Source organism: Theropithecus gelada, chromosome 4 (assembly GCF_003255815.1).
Source record: "Theropithecus gelada isolate Dixy chromosome 4, Tgel_1.0, whole genome shotgun sequence".
In the NCBI taxonomy this organism is placed as follows: Eukaryota; Metazoa; Chordata; class Mammalia; order Primates; family Cercopithecidae; genus Theropithecus; species Theropithecus gelada.
The window spans coordinates 45,244,875-45,255,993 of NC_037671.1; the positions used below are offsets into that span (position 1 = coordinate 45,244,875).

The 11,119-nt window shown below is 45.7% G+C and overlaps 1 protein-coding gene across 1 annotated transcript; it reads right to left on the reverse strand.

Annotated features, from left to right (window-relative positions):
* Positions 1 to 3,254: 3,254 nt before the first annotated feature.
* On the reverse strand, positions 3,255 to 3,609 carry C4H6orf226 (chromosome 4 C6orf226 homolog). Its single transcript, XM_025382334.1, is given in 1 exon segment — positions 3,255 to 3,609. A coding segment is annotated over 1 exon segment (300 nt). The 5' UTR covers positions 3,555 to 3,609.
* Between the last annotated feature and the right edge of the window lie 7,510 nt (positions 3,610 to 11,119).

Here is an 11,119-nt window from a genome sequence, read left to right on the forward strand (position 1 = left end):
ATTATTTCCTGCTTTATCTTCAAAAACTGGAAAGGAAGGGTCAAAGAAAAGACAGTAGCTGGCCAGGCGTGATGGCTCACGCCTGTAATCCCAACACTTTGGGAGGCTGAAGCGGGCAGATCACCTGAGGTTGGGGGTTCGAGACCAGCCTGACCAACATGGAGAAATGCCGTCTCTAGTAAAAATACAAAAATTAGCCGGGCATAGTGGCATATGCCTGTAATCCCAGCTACTCGGGAGGCTGAGGCAGGAGACTTGCCAGGCGGAGGTTGTGGTGAGCCGAGATCACGCCCTTGCACTCTAGCCTGGGCAACAAGCGAAACTCTGTCTCAAAGAAAAGAAAAGACAGTAGCTTATGTTCATGGCAAGCATCTCTCATCACACTCCAGTTCCAAAGAAAAATTCCAGTGTTTTCTATATTGGGTACTGCATCGTCTGAAATCAGCACATTCCGTGGAGGAAGGAGTCCTACTTTGTTGCATCTATCTTAGGGTTTAATGTTGGTAAATGAGTCACTCTAGCATTTGTACAAGGCTCCCTAAGACTCCTGCAGCAGTTGACCAAGCCCAAGGACGTAATTGAATCTGGAGAGTCCTAGGGCCTTGTTTTGAAAAAGACTTGAAATACACATAGGAAGAAAGGCATACAAATAAATGTTCACTTGTCTCTGCTGTGAGTCTATGTTCCAACTTTTCAGTGATGGCTTTGAGAGCTCTCAAACTTGACTGGCTGTAAGTGTATCTGGAGGCTTTTGTATCCTAACCTGAAACTGGCTTAGTACTTTTTCCTAAAAGCTCAGGATTTGAGAATGAGGACCCCTTCGCCAGGAAAACATGTTTACACTCAAAATTTTGCTTGCAGTTCTAGGGTGTTTAGACCCTTCTCAGATACCTGTGCACCTTATGGGTTTTGTTTTTCTCTGTTTTGAGACAGTCTCACTCTGTTGCCCAGGCTGGAGTGCCGTGGCGTGATCTTGGCTCATTGCAGCCTCTACCTCCTGGGTTCAAGTGATTCTGCCTCAGCCCCTCGATCAGCTGGGATTACATGCATGTGCCACCATGGCCGGCTAATTTTTGTATTTTTAGTAGAGAGGGAGACAGAGTTGCACCAGTTGACCAGGCTAGTCTCCTGACCTCAAGTGATCCACAAGCCTGGGCCTCCCAAAGTGCTGCGGTTACAGGCGTGAGCAACCGCGCCCGGCCCTTGTGTACTTTATGCGAGGAAGTCCTGCTCTTAATCGGGATCGGTCATGCAGGCCCTGATCTTGCTACTCTGGTTCCATGTCCTATGGAAGAACAAAGTTTACCAAGATAGACTTTTCCCTTCATGGTGGCATAGTGTTACCCCCTGCACCATCTCTAACTCAGAAATCCCCACCATTTCTTCCCCTGGGCTTCAGGATAGAATTACCTGGTTTCTCTGATGATCAGGACACTTTCTTCAAACCCAAATCAGGAAGGAATGAACAATTTTGTTTGGCATGGATGAAATTAGCACTGTTTGGCTCGGTAGGCCCCAGACAGGCAGGCAGCTTAATTTTTTCCTTGTGTATTCTAGTCTTCAGAAGTATTGCCTTTTGTACTGCTGGTAGTGACATAGTAGATAGCAGACCAGTAACTGGGCATCTGGGGATTTTAATCCTGCAAACAGTGGATCTGATACTGATTGTGTTTTTCATTAGTGTCCACCCCAAGTGGGTCTTCCTGCTACTCCCTTCACTTAGTTGCCCCTCACTTGCCATCTGAGCAATTGGCAAGGATGTGCTAGGCCTAGGTTGAACTTGGAAACATGTTTGACCATTCTGTTCCCTGGTCCTTTCAGATCAGTTTGGCTGCAATTTTGGCTCCTGGGACCCTCAAGCATAGCTGGGAAATCAAGTTAGAGGTGTAACTGCCTTAAAACGTGCCAGCTTAGGCTGGGCGTGGTGGCTCACGCCTATAATCCCAGTACTTTGGGAGGATGAAGCAGGCGGATCACCCGAGATCAGGAGTTTGAGACCAGCCTGACGAATATGGAGAAACTCTGTCTCTACTAAAAATACAAAATTAGCTGGGTGAGGTGGCACGTGCTTGTAATCCCAGCTACTTGGGAGGCTGAGGCAGGAGAATTGCTTGCACCCAGGGAGGTGGAGGTTGCAGTGAGCCAAGATCAGTCCATTGCACTCTAACCTAGGCAACAAAAGCAAAACTCCGTCTCAGAAAAAAAAAGTACCAGCGTATGAGGTAACCAGATTGGTTCTCTCCAGAGGTAACCTGCCAAGAAGAGATGCTGTAGATGTTACTCTTACACTGTAAAACATTGTGAAATCGGATTACTTTAAAATGATGTATTACAAAGTTTTGGAAAAAAGCAGTTGTGACTATGGAATCCCAAGGCTTATATCCCAGCTCTGTCTTACACTAAATATGAGTACAGTGTTTCCACTCTGTCTGTAAAATGGGAGCTAATACCCTCCAACCTGTGTGCCTGACATGATGGCTAAAAGGATTAAGCAAAACAAGAGTTTGTAATTTACTCTGTCAGAGCAAACTGCTGGTAAATAAAAGGGAGTAAGTTGACTAAAAATAAATTTAAAAAAAAAATTCTGATAAAACAAGTTTGTAATTTATAATTGTATACAAATAAAAGATGTTACAAAAATTGTGCAGTTCTATATATGTACCATGACATAACTAATTCGTTGAACAAGTTGTGAGACAATCCTTATTTCTGAGAAAAAGTAGACCTGTTACATCATCTGTGGGTTAGGGTATGTTCATGTCAGCACATACTAGGTATGTTCTAGCTTTTGTAGAGAAAGTAAAATCTAGTGTTGACTAAGTAGGTGCACTGAGCCAGGTAGCCTGTTTAACATAAAAGGACTGATTTCAGGGTGGCTGTGGGAGCCTTTCCAATGCTCTAAGTCTCTAGCCCCTTGCCTGATCCAGCTGATTCCAAGAGCCACGATTTTAGTCTTTCTCGGTTGGCTTTTTAAAATGCTTTGGGCTTTCCTTTAACGTATCTTCAAAATCGTTGTGGGGCCAAATTAATCATAAAACCTTTTGTTACATATTTTATTACATATAAGGACTGAAACAGGATTTTTCTTAACTGTATCACGGTCCAGAAATGCAAATGCAAAACCCCCATAGTGGCTGCAGGAGCAAGTCCAGTTGAGACAGGTCAGGACCAAAGCATAAAAGATGAGCAACTGAATGGCATACGGGGTCCTGTAGCCACGCCCTCCAGATCGCCGCCGCAAAGGACCTGGAACCTCAGGAGCCCGCTGTGTGTCATGAAGAAGGTGCAGTCGCTGCCTCAGCCAAGCCAGGCTCCGCCGGGGCCGTTCCTATCCTGTGGGTCGGAGGAGGAAGGGACTCAGCCAGTGCCGCGGCCTCCCAGGGCTTGGGCCTCCGCGGGAGCCGGGACGCTGTGGGTTCGCCGTGTATCGCCGCGATGTGGCGTCTCTCCAGACCCGGGAGCTCCCGGCCCTGCTGGACCAGCTGCAGGAGCTGCGCCAGGGTAACCGAAGCCGGGGCCGGGGCCGAGCAGCGGGGACTGCGAGGACACTCCATGTCGTGTCGGGTCACGAAGCCTGACCCGCCTGCAGTTCGGGGAAGCGAGCACTTCCGGGCGGAATGGATGCAACCACCACCGGGGGACGGGGGAAGGAAAGGGAGGCTGTAGACCGTACCAAGCCGGCCCAGAACTGGGGGAGCACTTGAGAACTCTGACCAGCGCCCTGCAGAAACGCTTTAGAAGCGTCCACGATTTAGCCAAACCAGAGTGCCCAAGGTACCCGCCAAAGAAGAAGGGACGGACGCGCCAAAACTTGAAGGCTAGCATAGGACAGAACATGCCTGCGGACGCGCTGCTGCGGGCAAAAAGACCCATACATGCATTGGCACCGCGCACATGCCCATTTTCATGCATAACCACGGGAGCGCATGCAAGGATTCCGATACAAGGCATGGCGGAGGACAATCCCCATCCTAGGCTCCACAGCACGGGACAAAGCCTAACTGCAGAGTTGTTCCCAGGGGCCTCAGGAGTGACACCACCACCAAGCCACGCCACTCTCTTAATTATTATTATTGTTTTGTTTTGTATTGTGTTGTTTTAGACGGAGTCTCACGGTCTGTTGCCCAGGCCGGGGTGCAGCGGTGAGATCTCAGCGCACTGCAACCTCCTCCTCCTGGGTTCAAGCAATCCTCAGGGTCCCTAGTGCCTCAGCCTCCCTAGTAGTTGGGGGTACAGGTATATGCCACCAAGCCCAGGTAATTTTTGTGTTTTTAGTAGAGACAGGGTTTCGCCATGTTGGCTAGGCTGGTCTCGAACTCCTGACCTCAAGTGATCCACCCGCCTCAGCCTTCCAAAGTGCTGGGATTACAGGTGTGAGCCACCGCACCCAGCCAGAGCCTCACCACCCTCTTCACACATCCTGCCATCCTTCAATTCTTGGTGGTCCCAGAGAAGATAAAAGGTGAAGGCAGGTCAGATGTGCTACAGCTTCTCTGACTGCTCGGAAAGTCAGGTTTTTAAATTATCAAAAGTGGCCGGGCACGGTGGCTCACACCTGTAATCCCAACACTTTGGGGGGCCAAGGCAGGTGGATCTCGAGGTCAGGAGTTCAAGACCAGCCTGACCAATATGGTGCAACCCCGTCTCTACTAAAAATACAAACATTAGCTGGGCATGGTGGCACACACCTGTAATCCCAGCTACTCAGGAGGCTGAGGCAGGAGAATCGCTTGAACCCCGGAGGCAGAGGTTGCAGTGAGCTGAGATTTGCGCCACTGCACTCTACCCTCAGCGACAAAGCAAGACTCCGTCTCAAAAAAAAAAAGTGTCAAAAGCTAGACTGATCTGGTGAACATCACCTTAATCAAAGAATCAAAGCTTAATGGTCAGGCGTGGTGGCTCACACCTGTAATCCCAGCACTTTGGGAGGCAGGTGGATCACAAGGTCAGGAGATCAAGACCATCCTGACCAACACAGTGAAACCCCATCTCCACTGAAAATACAAAAAATTAGCCAGACGTGGTGGCAGGCGCCTTTAGTACCAGCTACTCGGGAGGCTGAGCCAGGAGAATGGTGTGAACCCGGGAGGTGGAGCTTGCAGTGAGCCAAGATCACGCCACTGCACCCCAGCCCGGGCAACAGAGCGAGACTCCGTCTCAAAAAAAAAAAAAATTAAAATTAAAAAAAAAAAAGATAAAGAAAAAGCTAAGAACTACCCCAGATTAAAGGAGACATAAAAAATAAATACAGGCCAGATACAATGGCTCATGCCTTTAGTCCTAGCACTTTGGGAGGCTGAGGTGGGCAGATTGCTTGAGCTCAGGAATTCAAGACCAGCCTGGGCAATATAGCAAAACCCCATCTCTACTAAAAATACACACACACACACACACACACACACACAAATACCTGAGCATGGTGGTGGACACCTGTAGTGCCAGCTATTCCGGAGGCAGTAGTTGAAGAATCGCTTGAACCTGGGGAGGTGGAGGATGCAGTGAGCTGTGATTGCCAGCACTTCAAACTGGGAGACAGAGTGAAACTGTGTCTCCAAAAATAAAATATAAATAAAAAAATACAATGAGTGATCCTGGATTAGATACAAGATTGTGTAGGGGAGATCAGCTCTAAAGGACATTTTACCCTTGGGGAAATTTGAATATGATCTATATATTAGATGATAGCGTTATATCAATGTTAAATTTATCAAGTGTGATAACTGTGGTTATGTGCGGGAATTACCTTGTTCATAGGAGATACATTTTGAAGTATTTAGAGGTGAAGTGTCATGATGACAGAGAGAAAGCAAATGTGGCAGAATTGCTAAGAATTAGTGAATCCACATGAGGGTTTGAAACTTGTTAAAATAAAAAGTTGGGGTAGGCCAGGTGCAGTGGCTCATGCCTATAATCCCAGAACTTTGGGAGAGGCCAAGGCAGGAGGATCACTTGAACCCAGGACTTCAAGACCAACCTGGGCAACATAGTGAGACCTCCAAAACACAAAAATTAGCTGGATGTGGTGGCACACACCTGTAGTTCCAGCTACTGAGAAAGCTGAGGCTGGAGGATCACTTGAGCCCAGGAGGTCGAGTCTGCAGTGAGCCAAGATTGTTCCACTGCACTCTAGCCTGGGCAACAGAGACTCTGTCAAAAAAAAAAAAAGTTGGGGTTGGGAGCACTTGGTAAGAGCTTGAGAAGCCAGCCTGGAGGAAACTGACCGTATTGAGTGTTGTATAATAAAGAATTTTGAAGGGGTGGCCTGCCCCTCCACACCTGTGGGTATTTCTCGTCAGGTGGGACGAGAGACTGAGGAAAGAAATAAGGCACAGAGACAAAGTATAGAGAAAGAACAGTGGGCCCAGGAGACCGGCACTCAGCATACGGAGGACCTGCACCGGCCCTGGTCTCTGAGTTCCATCAGTATTTATTGATTATTATTTTTACTGTCTCAGCAAGGGGAATGCAGCAAGAGAACAGGGTGATAGTGGGGAGAAGGTCAGCAAGAAAACACGTGAGCAAAGGAATCTGTGTCACAAATAAGTTCAAGGGAAGCTACTATGCCTGGATGTACACATAGGCCAGATTTATGCTTCTCTCCACCCAAACATCTCAGTGTAGTAAAGAATAACAGAGCAGCATTGCTGCCAGCATATCTTGCCTCCAGCCACAGGGCGGTTTTCTCCTATCTCAGAATAGAATGAATGTACAATCGGGTTTTATACCGAAACATTCCGTTCCCAGGGGCATGCAGGAGATAGAAGCCTTCCTCTTATCTCAACCACAAGAGGCCTTCCTTTTACTAATCCTCCTCAGCACAGACCCTTCACGGGTGTCGGGCTGGGGGACGGTCAGGTCTTTCCCATCCCACGAGGCCATATCTCAGGCTGTCTCAGTGGGGAGAAACCTTGGACAATACCCGGCTTTCCTGGGCAGAGGTCCCTGTGGCTTTCTGCAGTGCATTGTGCTCCCGGTTAATCGAGAATGGAGAATGGTGATGACTTTTACCAATCATACTGCCTGCAAACATATTGTTAACAAGGCACATCCTGCACAGTCCTAGATCCCTTAAACCTTGATCCCATACAACGCATGTTTCTGTGAGCACAAGGTTGGGGCTAAACTTACAGATTAACAGCATCTCAAGGCGAAACAATTGTTCAGGGTACAGATCAAAATGGAGTTTCTTATGTCTTCCTTTTCTACAAAGACACAGTAACAGTCTGATATATCTTTATTTTCCCTATATATCCCCCTTTTCTTTTTGACAAAACCCACCATCGTCATTATGGCCCATTCTTGCTGGTCGCTGTCTCTTCTGAGCTGCTGGCTATACCTGTAGACTCACAACAGACAGAACAGGCATACAAGCATTAATATGAAATTTACAATAGTGGAACTTCTGATGGTTTTTACCCAAGTGATGGGGTTAAGATTTGTGAGGCCATCAGTAGCTTTCACGATTGCCTCAGTTCCTGGCACCAAATTTAAATGGGCTTTCGATGCCTCAAAAATTTGTTATTTTAATTTTGAAATATCTAAAGTAAGATTATCTTCTCTTCCTTGTAGCTGGTATCTAACCATGTCCCAGTGATGCTCAGACTCATTATAGGCTCGGGGTGTAATACAAAAATCTGACGTATTCCAGTCACACTGTAACTGAAAAAGATATCCCAAGCTCATGAGCCTATTTCCCATCCAAATGACGGTTCGTCTAAGATCATTAATTTGGTTTGCCAATTTTTGATTTATTTAGGTCTGAGAATTCCACAATTTTGAAGAATTCTTTACATATTCTGCAGTTTGAACAGAGGAGTGCAAAGTAATTCCAGCAGCTGCAGCAGTAGCTGTGACTGCAATAAGGCCCATAATCCCTGCAATCAAAGTAAAAATGAATCTTTTGGATCTAGTTAGAATTCCTTTTAATACTTCCGTTAAAATATGGATGGATGGCGAAGCCTCCCATGGTCAGTCCAAGGACACAGGGATCCACACGCCCTCTCTTGCCCTCACTCACAGAATACGGTGCTGCCAATTAAAAATCGAATCAATGCAAGTAAACAATCAACAATTTTCACAGGTTATAGTTTGGGAATCTGGTTTAATAACTATGTTTTCTACAACTAGCATATAAGGGGGTTTTACACAACTTTGTAAAGGAATTGTCAGATTGGAATTTAGGTTGATAGTATAATATGGCTTATGATTTCTTATTTCTATAGCTTGATTTCCAGACCAAATTCTAATGTGGTGCGAGGCCACAGTAAGCTTCCATAATTTTTGGATGTTTAGGACCAGTAACGGGACTAACTAACTTTGGTCAAGGTGATGAAATTCCCTTTTCACCCCATTTCCATGGATAGGGTGATTCTAACCTTCTATAAACCTGATCCAGCCTTTCAATTAAATCATTATCATAGGCCAGATTAATGAGCCAGATGGATGGGGCCTGTGAACATGAGTGAGTCTGGCCCGTACAATGATAATATAATTGGCCTCGAGAGGCCCAGTCTATAATAGTTCCAAATTCATTGTTTTGTAATACCACTGCAGAATCAGCCACACATTCTTCCCAAACTAAGGCTTCTGGGCTTTTTGATTCTTTGGGAATTTCCTTGGGGCAAGGCTTCCCCTTAGGCCTAGATTTTAATGATCTTTGATAAGAAGGGTCCTATAAATTATTTATCTGTGACCCTAGTGACAGTCCCCTTACCATGTGATAAGTAAATCTACTGGTGGCACTGATAGTAGGTACTTCTACCAACCAATTTTGGGTTGTAGGCATTAAACATCCTGGTGCCTTCCCTAGGCAAATAGTAGGATAATGATACCTAATGGGAACATTTATCATCATTCCTTGTTTTTTGTTTTTTTTTTTTTTTTTTTGAGACGGAGTCTTGCTCTGTCGCCCAGGCTGGAGTGCAGTGGCCGGATCTCAGCTCACTGCAAGCTCCGCCTCCCGGGTTCACGCCATTCTCCTGCCTCCGCCATTCTTCTGCCTCAGCCTCCCGAGTAGCTGGGACTACAGGCGTCCGCCACATCGCCCGGCTAGTTTTTTGTTATTTTTTAGTAGAGACGGGGTTTCACCATGTTAGCCAGGATGGTCTCGATCTCCTGACCTCGTGATCCACCCGTCTCAGCCTCCCAAAGTGCTGGGATTACAGGCTTGAGCCACCGCGCCCGGCCCATTCCTTGTTCTTTAGGTTGGGCAGGGCAACGATCATCTGTGGGGCCTGGTACCCATGCACTATTATTAACACACACTTCGATAAAATTATCCATCCATGTGACTAACTGAATTAAGGGCAGGAAAGGCACATAAGCCCAGGAAGTATAATTAGTTGCAGCTACTCCTGCAGACATGGGGAGACTTACCACCGTTGATACAATCATCAAAGCTGCAAGCAGCATATTCTCTGAAGTTCGTGTTACCCTTGTGTTCTTTAGGCTTTTTTTAGCTAACTGTGTCAGCTTCTTTAACTGGGCCCAAGTCGGCAGCTCCGCTTCCTTGGTGGATGGCAACTTCATCTGTTCATCTGATATCACCATTTTGTTTACCTGGAGAGTCGATGATGCTCCATTGCAGGTTTTCTGTCTCCGCGGAGGCGCTTTTCTTCGCATCTCCAACGGGTTCATTGTAGAACTTTAAATGTCTAGTGGGTATCCAAACAGGAAGCTGATTTTCTCCTGGTGAAATACAAGCAAAGCCTCTCTCCCATGTTATCACCTTCCCTATTTCCCATGTCTTATTTTTGTTATCTTTCCACCAAATCAGTTTTCCTTCTTGTGGGCTGTTCTTTTACCACTAAAATGTTGTTCTGCAGAAGTAATAGTCTGATTTCTATAAATGTTTAAAAAATTTAAAGTCTAAAATGCTAGATTAAGTTGCATCTGGGGAGTGTTATACTCCTTACTGTCTTTTTTCTTTTTTCTTTTTTTTTTTTTTTTTTTTTTTTTTTTTTTTTTTTTTTTGAGACGGAGTCTCACTGTGTCTCCCAGGCTGGAGTGCAGTGGCGCGATCTCGGCTCACTGCAAGCTCCGCCCCCGCGGTTCACGCCATTCTCCCGCCTCAGCCTCCCAAGTAGCTGGGACTACAGGCGCCCGCTACCGCGCCCGGCTAGTTTTTTGTATTTTTAGTAGAGACGGGGTTTCACCATGTTAGCCAGGATAGTCTCGATCTCCTGACCTTGTGATCCACCCGCCTCGGCCTCCCAAAGTGCTGGGATTACAGGCTTGAGCCACCGCGCCCGGCCTGTCTTTTTTCTTTTTTTGTTTAACCAATTGAGCTTTGAATGTTCTATTAGTTTTTTCAATTACGGCCTGTCCTTGGGAATTGTAGGGGATTCCTGTTGTATGTGTAATTTTCCACTGATTTAAGAATTTTTGAAATGTTTTACTATAGTATCCTGGCCCATTATCCATTTTAATTGTTTTTGGAACTCCCATGACAGCAAAACAAGATAATAAATGTCTTTTAGCATGTGAAGTACCTTCTCCTGTCTGGCAGGTTGCCCATACAAAATGTGAATAAGTATCAACTGTCACATGGACAAATGACAATTTTCCAAATGAAGGCACATGTATGACATCCATTTGCCATAACGCATTAGGACATACACCTCTGGGATTAACTCCTGCCTCCTGAGTGGGCAGGTGTAGGACTTGACACTGAGTGCAATGTTGTACAATATTTTTTGCCTGTTTCCATATAATACCAAATTTAGTTTTTAGTCCTATTGCATTTACATGAGTCAAGGCATGAAGTTCTTGTGCTTTCATGAATGCAGATGATACTAGCAAGTCAGCTTGTTCATTTGTTTTAATTAAAGGCCCTGGTAAATTAGTATGTGCTCGAATATGAGTAATATAAAATGGGAAATTTCTTTTTCTTACAGTTAGTTGTAACAAATTAAACAGCTGGTTTAACTGATCATCTATACCATATTTGATTAGGGCTGTCTCAACATCCTTTGTAGCCTGTACTACATCTGCAGAATCTGATACAATGTTAACAGGCTGATTAAAATCTTGTAACACTGTAATGACAGCAACCAACTCTGCTCTTAGAGCGAAGTGATATTAAGTTTCAATGACTCATTCTTTTGGCCTGGTGTAAGCC